Source organism: Orycteropus afer, unplaced genomic scaffold, assembly GCF_000298275.1.
Source record: "Orycteropus afer afer isolate SDZICR_OR568_19922 unplaced genomic scaffold, OryAfe1.0 scaffold00176, whole genome shotgun sequence".
Taxonomy (NCBI): domain Eukaryota; kingdom Metazoa; phylum Chordata; class Mammalia; order Tubulidentata; family Orycteropodidae; genus Orycteropus; species Orycteropus afer.
In genome coordinates this window covers 1,154,585-1,169,621 of record NW_006921763.1, presented here as the reverse complement: position 1 = coordinate 1,169,621, position 15,037 = coordinate 1,154,585, and the positions used below count along the sequence as shown (strand labels likewise).

The following is a 15,037-nucleotide window of genomic DNA, read 5'->3' as shown; positions in this document are numbered from 1 at the left end:
GTCCCCTGCGACTATGGTCCCAAGCCCGCAGGATCAACTACTCAGTCCCTCTGGGTAGCTGGCTGTGGATAGGTATTCTTTAAAAGAAGAATTCTTTTGCAATAAATTTTTAAAAAATTAGATACCTTTCCTACAGGCCTTTCAAACACTTTAATTTGTTAAAGTGTGTTAGAAATCTGGAGAAGGGAGCATAGTATTTCAAAAATACAGTTGATTGAGAACCCTGTCCCAAGTTTACTCAACACACATTGATTAGACAGTTTAATACAGTGCATGGTGGCTTATACATGTGTATGTTTGTTTAGGATACATAGGTGTTCAGATTGGTGGACAGATAAATAAAACCAAAAAGCCTTAGGTCATTTTCAGTTTAATAAAACTTAATATTGTGTTGCACTTGGGGTTTTGGCTATCTTAATGCATTTTTGGTTTTGATTCATAGTTGTGATCCATTTACAACTTTGCATTTAAAACCGTTTGACTGTAGGATATTAGAAAATCCTGAATGGCACCCTACTTTAACTTTTACTTGATATTTAAATACATTGAAAGACTACTGTGTTCTAATGGTGCTATCTCATAAATTCATTAATTAATTCATTTGAAACTTTGCATGTTTTTATTCTGTTTTTCAGAACTTAAATAAGCAGTCCTTTGACCTTGCAAAAGTCCTGTTAAAAAGGACAGTCCAGACTATTGAGGCATGCATTGCCAATGTATGTATTTCTGCCTACTTTTATTCCATAATTGTGTAATTCTTAATCTAGTGTACTAATTTGTTTAAATCTCTCAAATATAGGTTTATTTAGCCTGTCAACTTAATTTCAACTAAATCAGAGCAAATACGAAAGAAGTGATATGTGCAAATATAACGAGTTAGAGAAATGCTGTAAAAGCATTATTGGCAACAACAGCAACAAAAAACCCTGGAAGAGACCCTTATTGGCATTGCTTTTAAATGGCACAAGATGGACATTGTTACTTTATGAAAACTTGTGTACAACCCCCATTTCCTCTTCTGCTACCTTTGTATTTATGTGTATCTCTTTATCTTTTGAATATGTTGATGTCTTTCCCTTTTTCTCTTCATGTTCATCTTTAGGTCTCTGTCTTTATCTGTCTTTTCATCTTCACGTCTTACAGTCCATTCTGCTGAAAACTTTCTGTTTCTTCCTCTTGAATTCTTCTTTTTTAGTAATAAAAATAACTTCCTTTTTCCTTTTACTGTATTGAATAAAAGTTTACTGTGTTGTTTTAATAAAATGTCAATAATTTTAAACCAAAAAAATATTTGTATTGACACTTCCTTAATACAACAGTAAGTTTCATTGTTGCAAATTTCCTCATACTCATACCTATTTTTTTCACATGCTCTGTATAAAATTTTGTATTGTTTTTCTTTATATATTTCCACATTTTGGCATTGTCTTTATATGAATAGATATGAACAGCTATAAATATTTCTTTGAATTGATACATACCCATAATTTGTTTAACCATTTCCCTATTGTCTTGCATTTAGATTTTTTTCAGTGTGTTCCTTTATTAATCATCTTTGTGACAGTAGTTTTATCTTTTGTTCAATCATTTTCCACAGGTAAAAGCATGTGTGGCATTATTAATTTTAATGGTATGAATATTTAGGGTTATTTCTATTACCAAAATAACACACATGGTTTAAAAAAAAAAAAAAAAAAAAACTTTTTCAAATAATACTGGAGAATATTCCAAGAACAGTATCTGTGTTCATCCTGAAATACTTCAGTCTCAATATTAAAAATAACCATCACCAGCAGGTTTTCAGATATCCTTCTAGAAGTGTTGTATATGTGTGTGTATTTGTTTATATAGTTTAAAAAAAAAAAGTGTTCTATGGATAGTTCTTAAGTGCTTAAAAATATGTCTTTGGCATCTTCCTGATATAGCATATAAATATTTTTTGTTCAAGGACTATATAGTAAATACGAATATTTCTGACTCAATATATATTGTTTTTCAAAAGAAATACTTCACTTTTTGATCCACCAGAAATGGATGTTCCTGGCAGTTGTACATAACTGCCAGTTTAGCATTTTTAATGTTTTCTCTGTGTGTTGGGTGGTAGTGGGGGTTTCTTTAATTTAGGTTTGTGCCATCTTCTTCTCTTTGTCCTCTGAGTAAAAATACATTTCTTTTGGTATTATAAAAAACAAAAACACTCATTTCCTTTAAATAGTCTTTATCACTGAATTCATGTGATATTAGACAAATGAAAATCTAAAAGATTGGTGGGGTTTTTTGGTGGGTTTTTTTGGTTTTTTTTACATTTTTTCCTGCTTCAGGGAAAGTTTTCTATAATGAGCCACACAAATGATATAAATTGTTTTAATGAAAGTTAATATTCTAGAACCTCATTTGAAACAAAGCTAATAACTTCTTCTTTTTTACTTTTCTCCCTGTAACATTCATGACTTGATGTTAATATTCTATATATTTGGAGATTTATTCTTCTGCTGTTTAGGTGACTTTCCCATTATCTATTAGTAATTGAAACACCTATTCTGTATCATCCTTTTCAGTTATATATGTATGTAATTACTGGTTATATTGTACTTTTTTAAATGTATATGTTTATAGAAAACCTACGCAAGTTTTTAATGAAATTTGTGTTTCATTTTCTTTTCTAATATCTCCTATAGTTTTTCAATCAAGTCCTGGTGCTGGGAAGGTCTTCAGTAAGTGATTTGTCAGAACATGTATTTGATCTGATTCAGGAACTGTTTGCTATAGATCCTCATTTGTTATTATCTGTCATGCCACAGCTTGAATTCAAACTGAAGGTAGGATTGACTAAAATTTTTAAAACTTTTAAACTTTAAGGGAAAAATGTATATCATGTAGTCTTTCTCTGACTGTAAAAGAATGAAATAGGAGTTCAGTTTGTTTTCTAATACTTAGTTAATTCTCATCTGAGAACTTACATTGCAAAATGACTTAAAATACCCAATTGTTAAATATCTGCTCAAAAACACAGTAACATGAATAATAGATGTAGGAAAAAGCATTGTTGTTGTTGTTGTTGTTATGTGCCGTCGAGTTGGCCCCGACTCATAGCGACCCCTCCTTGGGGTTTCCAAGGCAGTATCACTACGGAAGTAGGATTGCCCAACCTTCCTTCCAAGGAGTGGCTGGTGGGTTTGAACCACCAGCCTTCTGGTTAGCAGTCAAGTGCTTTAGCCACTATGCTACCAGAGCTCCTTCCTAGTAAATTATAGTACATGTTGATATTATTAGGTGGTTCTGTGTTAGAATATCTAAAGATTCTTAACTGATGGCTCAAAGACTCTTGATAATGAACCCTTTTCATAGTTTAGATCCAAGACACAGGTTTTTTATGTGACTTCAGAATGCATCTATGTTTTTATGGTCAACTAAGCAAGGAATTTAAAACTCCTCAAAATAAAAAACCTGATACTTCCTCACCATAGGTGAGAGAAACAACACTTTGCATTTGTTGAATACAATACACTGTACTTTTTGAAAGACGTTTTACATCCAGTATCTTACTTGATCTTTAAATTAATTTAGTATCATTGGGTCTAGCATTATTATTGCTTTGATTTTTGAGATGAAAAAACTTCAGATGAAGTGTTTTGCCCATTCACATAGTCAAAGCAAATGTGAGATTACAACTTAGATTTTCAAATTCTTAAAACAGATATAGATGATTAAGAATTGTCCATATTGTCTTTATTACATGCATTTGTTAATTATGGTATAAAGGACCTAATATCTAGCTTGTGGGAAACTCTGCTTGTGGGGAAAATGTCATATAGGGAACAAGTTTTAGAGTTTTGGGTGTTTTTTTTTTTTTTTTACTGTTACAAATTTATTTCAACAACGTCCTAAAGATGTGTGCATACCAAGTTATTTCTAGGTGTAAAGCATTAAAATACTGTCCCTCTAGAAAAACGTGGCACAAAATTCAAAAGCACAAAAGTGAGCAGTCTAAAAACCAAAGACACATGGAAACAATTAGTACAAGCGACTGCATACCATGCGATCCTCAGCCAGTACGACGGTGAGACCAGAACTAGATGGTGCCCAGCTACCACTGTCAACCATTTGGAGCGGGAATCTATACAGGAGATCCTGGATAGAGTGGGAGAACAATGTGAAACAAAACTCAAAAGCATTAGAAAAAAAGGGGGGGAGAGGAAGACTGGGTTTGCTGGTCTGATAGAACCTGGTGGATCCACTGAGACTGGCCACTGGCTTCTCTTCAGGTCTGGAATTTAACCCATTGCTGTGGCTTCCAGCCAAACCAAAGACAGGGATAGGAATTGAACATTTACATTAGGTAGATACACTCCTTGGAGGGATTAAACATGGGAAAATAGAAGGGCTGTGTATGCACAGGGAGACAGCTCGGGGGGCAGGAGTGCATCGGAGGGAAGGACACAGGGAAAAGGTAACTATGAGGAGGAAGTAGAAGGGGAGCTGTTACATTGTGGGTAATTGTAGTCAATGTCGTGAGACAAAGTGTATGTAGCTTCTATATGGAAAGTGAATTTGCTGTGTAAACTTTCACCCAAATCTTGCAATAAAAATTGGAAAAAATAATTTAAAAAGAAAACCAGGCTACTGGTCTGAGGTACAACCCCCAAGACTATGGCTCTTAGACACCATTCAAGTTAGGAACTGAACTTAACACCCATGACTCAACTTTCAGCCAAACAATTATTGTTAGGTGCCATCAAGTCAGCTCCAACTCAACAACCCTGTGTACAACAGAACAAAATATTACCCAGTCCTGTGTCATCCTCACAGTCATTTGTATGCTTGAGCCCATTGTTGAAACTCTTGTGTCACTCCATCTCACTGAGGGTCTTCCTCCTTTTTGGTGACCTTCTACTTTACCAAGCATGATAATCCTTCTCCTGAGAGTGATCCCTTCTGACATCATGACCGAAGTAGCTGAGACAAAGTCTGCCCATTTTCATTTCTAAGGAGCATTCAGGCTGTACTTCTTCCAAAGCAGATACTGTTTGTTCTTCTAGCAGTCCATGGTATATTTAGTATTCTTTGCCAACATCACAGTTCAAAGACATCAGTTCTTTGGTCATCCTATTCATTGTCCAGCTTTCACATGCATGTGAGGATTTTGAAAATACCATGGCTTAGACTGTTGTTGTTGTTATGTGCCGTCGAGTCAAACCCGACTCATAGCGACTCCTCCTTGGGTTTCCGAGGCAGTATCACTACAGAAGTAGGATTGCCCAGCCTTCCTTCCGAGGAGTGGCTGGTGGGTTTGAACCACCAGCCGTCTGGTTAGCAGGCAAGTGTCTTAGCCACTATGCTACCAGAGCTCCCATGGCTTGGACTAGGTGCACCTTAATCTTCCAAGTGATATCTTTGCTCTTTAACACTTAAAGATGTCTTTTGCAGCAGATTTGCCTGATGCAGTATATCTCATTGCTTGACATGCTGGTTCCCTCAGCATTGAATGTGGATTGAGTAAAGTAAAATACCTGACAACTTCAGTCTTTCTCCATTTATCACAATGCTGGTAATTGATCCAGTTGTGAGGATTTTTGTTTTATGTTGAGGTGTGATCTACGCTGAAAATTGTAGTCTTTGATTTTCATCAGTATGTGCTTCAAGCCATCTTGACTTTCAGCAAGCAAGGTTGTGTCATGCTCATATCATAGGTTGTTAATGAATGTTCCTCCAATCCTAATGCCGCATTCTTCATACAGTCCAGCTTCAGGGATTGTTTGCTCATCATACAGATTGAATAAGTATGGCAAGAAGACATGACCCTGACACACACATTTCCTGATTTTGAAGCTTGCGGTATCCCCTTGTTCTATTCAAATGGCAGCCTCTTGGTCTGTATACAGTTTTTGCATGAGTACCATTAAGTGTTCTGGAATTCCCATTCTTTGCAGTGTTTTTCATACTATGTCATAATCCACACAGTCAAATTCCTTTCTGTAGTCAATAAAACATAGGTAGACATCTTTCTACTATTCTCTATTTTTAACTAAGATCTCTCTGACACCAGCAGTGATATCCCTCATTCCACACCCTCTCCTGAATCCAGCTTAAATTTCTGGCAGTTCACTGTCAATATACTGCTACAACCATTTTTGCATAAACAAGTGAGTGCCTCCTTCACTACTTCCCTGTTTGTCGAAACATCTCCATGGGTATTCCATCAATTCCTAGAGCCTTATTTTGCCCAATTCCTTCAATGCAGCTTGGATTTTTCCTTTAATACCATCATTTCTTGATCATATGCTACTTCCTGAAATGGTTAAACATCAATCAATTCTTTTTTTTTTTTTTTTTGCCAATGACTCTATATTCCTTCTATCTCTTTTGATGTAGGGCATCATTCAATATTTTGCCTGTAAAATCCTTCAATAGTGCAACTAAATTTTCTTGAGTTCATTCAGCTTGAGAAATGTTGAGCATGTTCTTCCCTTTTGGTTTTCTAATTCCATGTCTTTCACATTTCATTATAATATTTTACTATCTTCTTCCCTTTGAAATGTTCTGTTTACCTCTTTATTTAATCATTTCTTCCATTCACTTTAGCTACTCTCTGTTCTAGAGCAAGTTTCAGAGTCTCTTCTGATACGTATTTTGGTCTTTTCTTTCTGTCTTACTTATTTAATGACTTTTTGCTTTCTTCATGTATGGTGTTCTTGATGTCATCCCACAACTTGTCTGGTCTTCAGCCATCGCTGTTAATGCATCAAATCTATTCTTCAGATGGTCTCTAAATTCGGGTGGGATATACTCAAGGTCATATTTTTGTCTCATGTACTTGTTTTACTTTTCTTCAGCTTCAACTTGAAATTGGCATATGAGCAATTGATGGTTTATTCCACAGTTAGCTCCTGTTCTTGTTTTGACTGATGATACTGAGCTTCTTTATCACCTCTTTCCACAGATGTCATCAGTTTGATTTCTTTGTATTCTATCTGCAAGGTCCACGGGTATTGTTGCCATTTATGTTGTTGAAATAAGGTATTTATAGTGAATAAAGCATTGGTCTTGGAGAGTTCTATCATGTGCTCTCTGGTGTGATTTCTTTCACCAAGGCCATATTTCCCAACTACTGATGCTGCTTATTTGTTTACAACTTTCACATTCCAACCTCCAAAACCAAACTCACTGCTATTGAGTGGATTCCAACTACTAGCAACCCCCATTGTGTTTCCAAGGCTGTAAATCTTATCAGAAGTAAATTGCCCCATCTTTTCTTCCATGGAGTGGCTGGTGAGTTTGAACTACTCGACCTTCTGATAGCAGCCAAATGCCTTATCCACTACATCACCAAAGTTTCTCGCATTCCAATTACCAGTAATTAACAATACATTTTAACTACATGCTTGGTCAATTTTAGACTGCAGAGGTTGGTAAAAATCTTCAATGTTTTCATTTTTGGCTTTAGTGGTCGGAGTGTAAATTGAAATACTAATCATATTAACTGGTCTTGTAAGTGTATGGATATTTCTTTTCTATCGCTGACAGCCTTGTACTTCAGGATGAATCTTGAAATGTTCTTTTTGGCAATGAAAGTGACTCCATTCCTCTTCAGTTTTTCATTTCCCACATACTAGACCATATGATTGTCAGATTCAGAATGGCTAGTATCAGTCCATTTAAGATTGCTGATGCCTAGAATATCGATCTGTATGCATTCCATTTCATTTTTGACAGCTTCTAATTTTTCTACACTCTTACCTTCATCTGTTTCACATTCTGGTTATTAATAAATGTTTACAGCTATTTATTCGTATTTTGAGTCATGCCACATCAGCAAATGATGGTCCCAGAAGCTTTACTTCATCCGTGTCATTAAGGTTATTTCTACTTTGAGGAGGCAGCTCTTTCACAGTCATATTTTGTGTGCCTTTCATCCTGAAGGACTTACCTTACAGCATTATGTTAGACAGTGCATCACAGCTATTCATGACATTTTCCTGTAATATATTACAGTGTGTTTCATTGCTATTCATAAGGTTTACAGTGTTGTTATTGTTGTTGTTATGTGCCATTTACAGTGGCCAATTTTTTCAGTAGTGGATACCCTTGTCCTTTCTAATCTGTCTTACTCTGGAAACTCTGCTGAAACCTGTCCACCATGGGTAACCGTGCTGGTATTTAAAATACTGATAAACTAGCTTCCAGCGTCACCACCAAATGCAAGCCACCACAGAATGACAGATGAGAGCCAAATGATAGGCCTTTAAGGTGAACAATTGTACCAGTAGGGTAACAATCATTAGAACAGTCTAGCATATGTGATTAAAAGTACAGCACTTGCCCAGGGGTGGAGCTAGGAAGTTGAGAGGGAATAAGAAGAAAATATGAAGGGAAAAGGTAGGCACAGGGAAAAAGTGGGAAGAGTGATGTTATAATGTGGGATTGCAGTAAATGTCACAAAACGGAATTTGTATGGATTGTTGAATAGAAAATAAATTTGCTCTGTAAATTTTCATCCAAATCACAATTTAAAAATATAAAATAAAAATAATAAGCACAATATTTATTTATATTGTCCACCTAATTTTATCATAGAGTCTGAACTTGAAAAATCAAGCCTCTTAAGTACAACTGGCATTGATAGCAGGAAGGAATTAGGAACTAGATATTTAGGTTTCCTTTTTATGGACTGTAAATGGAGGGCAGCTATGTTAGTAGTGGTGGTTGTTATGTGCCATCAAGTCAGGCCCAACTAATAGCTGTGTTGGAGTAACTGTAATACTTTATTCTTTTAGGATAAATAAAGGCATATATTGCTAATATGTTGAATCCAACCCGAAGTAGACGTTGACTCATACCAGGATTTTCTCCTGTCGCTAGCATCGCATTAATGAATTTAAAAATCAAGGCATTTTGCTCAAAGATCCAGATATCTGGTCTTTGTTTAAAAAAGAGAAGTCTAGCAATATTGAACTATTCTTTCTACATGTCAACAGAATGGCTGGAACTGAATAGTGGCACCTTCTTAAATGGGTATGAGCTTCCTAGTGCACCACACTCCCCATGATGTCCATACTTTTTCATTAATAAAATTTGAGTTCATAGTTCTGACCTTAAAGACACATAAACAGGATTTTTTTTTAAAGTTATTTTTTATAATTCCTTGTTTAATATGTGAAAACTTTAGTCGGTAAATACTGTAGCTGGCTTTGTAGTCTCTTTTAGTATAATATATCAAACAGAAAACTGTTGATTTTTGTTATTCTATGTTGTTGGGTAAATTTGCTTTTTTTTTTTTTTTTTAATTGTGGTTTGGTAAAAGTTTACATAGCAAATTCACTTTCCATACAACAGTTCACATACACTTTGTCTCATGCCATTGACTACAATTTCCCACAATGCAACAGCTCTCCTCTCACTTCACATAGTTACCTCTTCCCTGTGTCCTTTCCCCCCATGCACTCCTGCCCCTGAGCTGTCTCCCTGTGCATACATAGTCCTTCTATTATCCCATGATTGATCTCTCCAAGGAGTGTGTCTACCTATTGTAAATGTTCAGCTCATATGCCTGTCTTTGGTTTGGCTGGAAGCCATATGAGTGAGTTAAATTTCAGACCTGAATGTCAGCTAGCGGCCATAGTCTTGGGGGTTCCACCAGGCTCTATCAGACCAACAAACCTGGGCCCTTTTTTTTGTTGTTGTTAATGATTTTGAGTTTTGTTCCACATTGTTCTTCCACTCTATCCAGGATCTCCTACATAGATCCCCTCCGAGTGATTGACAGTGGTAGCTAGGCACCACCTAGTTCTTCTGGTCTTAAAGTCGTATTGCCTGAGGATCACATGGTGTGCCAGTCACTTGGATTAATTGTTTAAATGTATCTTTGGTTTTCTTCATTCTTCTTCACTCTGGATGTGGAGAGACCTGTCATTACATCTAAATGTCCTCTTGAAGGCTTTTAAGATCCCAGTTGCTATTAGCCACAGTAGGATGTGGAGCATATTTGGGTAGTATGTTATACCAATAGAGCTTGATGTCCCCTGTGACTCTGGTCCTGAGCTCACAGGACCAACTACTCGCTCCCTCTGAGTAGTTGGCTATGGCCAAGAAGTGACTACAACCTTGCCCCTTGTCAGCTCTAGTATATACCTGGGAATTCTTACAGAACATACAAATAAACTTGTAGAAACATTGTCTGCCAACCCTATACATGGTCTTAGACACACTCCCCCCCTTTATAGACATACCTAATTGTTCAGCCTGTCCACCCATCTGTCCACCTGTGTATCATTGTTTTACTTCACTGACAACACAGTATTGTATGTGCAAAGGGGTTCATCTTTGTTGTCTGTATCTCCCATGCACTCTCTTTGTCTTCCTCTTCCTCATTGCCACTGTGTTGATCACTCATATTTGGTACATTGCCGTTCTCTTCACCCAATCGATAATTGTCTCTACCTATCTAACAGTGCTCCCTCTCCTCCCCTCCCACCCCTGATAACCAACAAAGAAAATTTCCTTCCATATGTAAACCTTTTCTTGACTCTTTACAATAAAGGACTAATACAACTTCTGTGTTTCTGTGGTTGACTTATTTCAGCATAATGTCATCCAAGTTCATCCATGTTAGGCGGTGTTTTGCAGATTCTATTTTATTGTTTAGGGTTGCATGTTATTCCATTGTATGTATATACCATAGTTTGGTTATCCATTCTTCAGTTGATGAACACCTAGGTTTCCATCTTTTGGCTATTATAAATAGTGCTGCGATGAACATGGGTGTAAATCTGTTCTTGTCCTGGCTCTCTCTTCTTTAGGATATGTACCTAATAATGGGATGCCTTGGTCAAATGATCTTTCTAATTCCTACTTTTTAAGAAATCAACATACTGCTTTCCACAGTGGTTGTATCATTTGACAGTCCCACCAGCTCTGTATGAAAGTCCCAGTGTCTCCACGTCCTCATTAACATTTGTTATTTTCTGTCTTGTTGAGCTTTACTACTTGTGCTGGAGCAAGATGGTATGTCATTGTTGTTTTGATTTGTATCTGTCTAATGGCTAATGATTGTGAGCATATCTTCATGTGTTTGTTGGACACCTGAATATCCTCTTTGGTGAAGTGTCTATTCATGTCTTCTGCCCATTTTTTAATTGGATTATTTGTCTTTTTGTTATTGAGGTGTTAGAGTTTTTATAATATGTCATTGCCGAGTATTTTTTCCCAATATGTAGGTTCTCTTTTGGAGAAGTCCTTGGAAGCACATAAAAATTTTATTTTCAGAAGGTCCTATTCATCTAGTTTATATTCTGCTGTTCGTGCATTTTGAGTTACGTTTGATAGTCTATATATGCCATATATCAGGGCCCCTAAATTTGTCCCTAGTTTTTCCTTAAGGAACGTCATAGTTTATGTTTTCACGTTTAAGTCTTTGACCCATCTGGAGTTAGTTTTTGTGTACAGTTTGAGCTTCAGATCTTGTTTCAATTTTTCTGCAAATGTAGATCCAATTTTGCTAGCACCATTTGTTAAACAGACAATTTCTTCCCCATTTAATGGATTTTGGCCCTGCCAAAGAGGCAGGGAGGCTGTATCTCCTGACCTCCTCTAACCCCACAAGAGGAAGACAGAACCACCATCAGTATACCAAGGCCTGTTCTTGTCAGGCCAGACATGCTGTCTCCCTCCAGCCCTTTCACCAATCCTGACACCAACTGTTCCTCCTGCAGTACCCACCACCTCTCTGCTGGGTTTGATAATTCACTCTAGTGGCCACACAGAACTCACAGATTATGGGGTTTATAAGAGAAGCATCAGGCTACAATTCAAGTTTAGGAACACACTCAGTCTCTCTCAGCCAACAGTGTCTCTCAGTCTCTCTCAAAGCAGTGCATGTCTCGGTGTCTCTCAGGAGTGTGCGTCTCTCAGTGTCTCTCTCCCACCTGGCAGTGAGAGATTCCTTCTGCCTTTAGGAGGGCTCCTTTTGAGCCTGGCAGAATAACCAAACTAACCAATCCCAATATCAGAATTCTATACACCTGAGAGAGTGCAAACTTCCCTGAAAATTACTTCATACTGCTCCCAACAGAAGTACCCAAGGTGGATAACTTTTAACAATCAGGAGCTACTCAGTTGCTCACAGCAAATTCCATCATGCAGTTACAAAGACTTATGACTAGAAAAGCCACACTATGTAATTTACTAAACCACAGGCCCTTTGTCAAAGATCAGCTGACCATAGGTCGATGGATCTATTTCTGGGTTATCAATTCTATTCCATTTGTCTATGTGTCTGTCATTGTACCAATACCAGGCAGTTTTGACTACTGTGCCTGTGTAGTAGGTTTTAAGAGCTGGGACTATGAGACCTCTTACTTTGTTCTTCTTCTTCAATAGTACTTTGCTTATCCGAGCTTGCTTTCTTTTGCATATGAAGTTAGTGCTTGGTTTTGCCATATCCTTAAAGAATGTTGATGGGGTCTGGATTGGGATTGCATTGAATGTATAAATTGCTTTGGGTAGAATTGACATTTTCACAATGTTTAATCTTCCTATCCACAAGCATGGTATGTTCTTCTATTTATGTAGATCTTTTATGGTTTCTTAAGTAGTTTTCTTTGTGTGTGTCACTGAAAAGATTTATTCCTAAGTATTTTTTTGGTAGCTATTGTAAATGGTATTGATTTCCTTATTTCTTTTTCAACGGTCTCTTTGCTGGTGTAGAGGAATCCAACTGATTTTTGTATATTGATCTTGCATCCTGCCATGATGCTAAATCTCTCAATTATTTCTAGTAGATTTTTGACTGAGTCTCTTGGGTTTTCTACATATAGGACCACATCATCAGCAAATTGGGATAGTTTGACTACCTCCTTACCAATTTGGATGCCTTTGATTTCCCTTTCTTGTCTTATTGCCGTGGCTAGGACTTCTAGTACAATGTTGAATAGAAATGGTGATAGAGGACATCTTTATCTGGTTCCTATTCACAAGGGAAAGGGTTTCAGTCTCTCTCCATTGAGAATAATGTTTGCTGTTGTTTTGCATAGATGCCCTTTATTGTGTTGAGGAATGTTGCTTTTATTCCTATTTTGCTGAGAGTTTTCATCAAGAATGGGTATTGAATTTTATCAAATGCCTTTTCTGCATCATTTGAAATGATGATGTGGTTCTTTTCCTTTATTTTATTTATGTGATTGATAGCAATTGTTTTTCTAATGTTGAGCCATCCTTGCATACCTGACATGAACCCCACTTCATCATAATGTATTATTTGTTTATTATGTTGTTGGAGTCTATTGGCTTGGATTTTGTTGAAGATTTTTGCATCTATGTTCATGAGGGTAATTGGTCTGTGGTTTTTCTTTTTAGTGTTGTCTTTGCCTGGTTTTGGTATTGATGTTATGCTTGCTTCATAAAATAAATTTGGGAGGATTCCATTCTTTTCTGTGTTCTGGAATAGTTTGAGTAGGATTGGTGTCACTTCTTCTCTGAAGTTGGTTAAATTCTCCAGTGAAACTGTCTGGGCCAGACCTTTTTTGTTTGGTTTGTTGGTTATTTTTTTTTTTTTTTTATGACTTTTTCCATTTCTTCTTTTGTTCTAAGTCTGTTCAACTTTTCTTCCTCAGTCTGTGTTAGTTTAGGTAAGTAGTATGTTTCTAGAAATCTTTCCATTTCTTGTAGATTTTCAAATTTGTTGAAGTATAGTTCTTCATAGTATCTTGATCATTATCTTTTTTATTTCATTTGATTCTATTGTTATGTCACCCAATTCATTTCTTGTTCATGTTATTTGTATTCTCTCCCTCTTCTCCTTTGTTAAATTTGCCAGTGGTTTGCAATTATATTAATCTTTTCAAAAAGCATAGTACCTAAGGTATTTGATTCCTAAGCAGAAGGCTGGCACTTCAAACCCACCAGCCACTCCTTGGAAGGAAGATTGAGCAGTCTTCTGTGGAGACAGTGCCTTAGAAACCCAAGGAGGGTCGCTATAATTCAGAACCGATTTGACAGCAGTTAATTTAGTTTATTTTTTTGTTTTTAGTCTTGTTGATTTTTTCTTTTGTCTTTCTATTTTCTGTTTCATTTATTTCTGCTCAGATCTTTATTATTTCCTTTCTTCTGGTGACTGGAGGCTTTTCTTGCTGTTCTTTTTCTAATTATTGGAAATGTTGATTTGAAGTGTGTATTTTGGCTCTTTTTTGATGTGTGCATTTATTGCTCTAAATTGGACTCTGATAACTGCTTTTGCTGTGTCTTGAAGATTTTGGTATGTTGTGTTTTCATTCTTGTTTTTTCAAGGAATTTTTTTATTTCATTTTTTCTTTTATTACCCAGTTGTTCTAAAGGAGGGTGTTGTTCAGTTTCCATGTGTTTGCTCTTTTCCATTTATCTTCCTATTGTGATTTCTAATTTGATAGCATTGTGATGTCAGAAGATGCTTTGCAGTATTTCATTGTTTTTAATAAAATTTAGGACAGTTTGCTTTATGGCCTTACATATGGTATATCTTGGAGAATGTTCCATGTGCACTGGAAAAGAATGTATATTGTGCTGTTTTGGGGCGAAGTACTCTGTAGATGTGAATAAGGTCAAGTTAGTGGATTGTATTATTTAGCTCTTCTGTATCTTTGTTGAGTTTCTTTCCATTTGTTCTTTCATTGAAAGTGGTGTATTAAAGTCTCCTACTGTGACTGTAGGAGTTCTGGTGGCATAGTGCCTAAGGCATTTGACTGATAACTAGAAGCCTGGTGATTCAAACCTACTAGCCACTCCTCATAAGAAAGGTTGGGCAATCTACTTCCGTAGTGATACTGACTCCGAAACCGAAGGAGTGATCACTGTGAGTCGCGTCCAGGTCAGCGGCAGTTACTTTGGTTTACTATCACAGTGAGTCATCTATTTGCCTTTTCAATTTTCTTAATGTTTGATTTGTGTATTTTGGGGCTTTTTCATTGGGTCCATAGATATTTAGTATGGTTCTATCTTCTTGTTCAGTTGATCCTTTAATCATTACTGCAAAAACGGCAAGGAGGCCACATGTTCTGACCTCCTCTAA

At 36.5% G+C, this 15,037-nt stretch overlaps 1 protein-coding gene across 1 annotated transcript in view; it reads left to right on the top strand.

Annotated features, from left to right (window-relative positions):
* The window catches only part of PDS5A (PDS5 cohesin associated factor A), a 216,501-nt gene that overhangs the window by 98,237 nt on the left and 103,227 nt on the right, over positions 1-15,037 (top strand). Inside the window, exons 6-7 of the mRNA XM_007947143.2 lie at positions 636-716; positions 2,679-2,819. Of these exons, the coding sequence (XP_007945334.2) occupies positions 636-716; positions 2,679-2,819 (222 nt within the window). The remainder of the gene's footprint in view (positions 1-635; positions 717-2,678; positions 2,820-15,037) is intronic.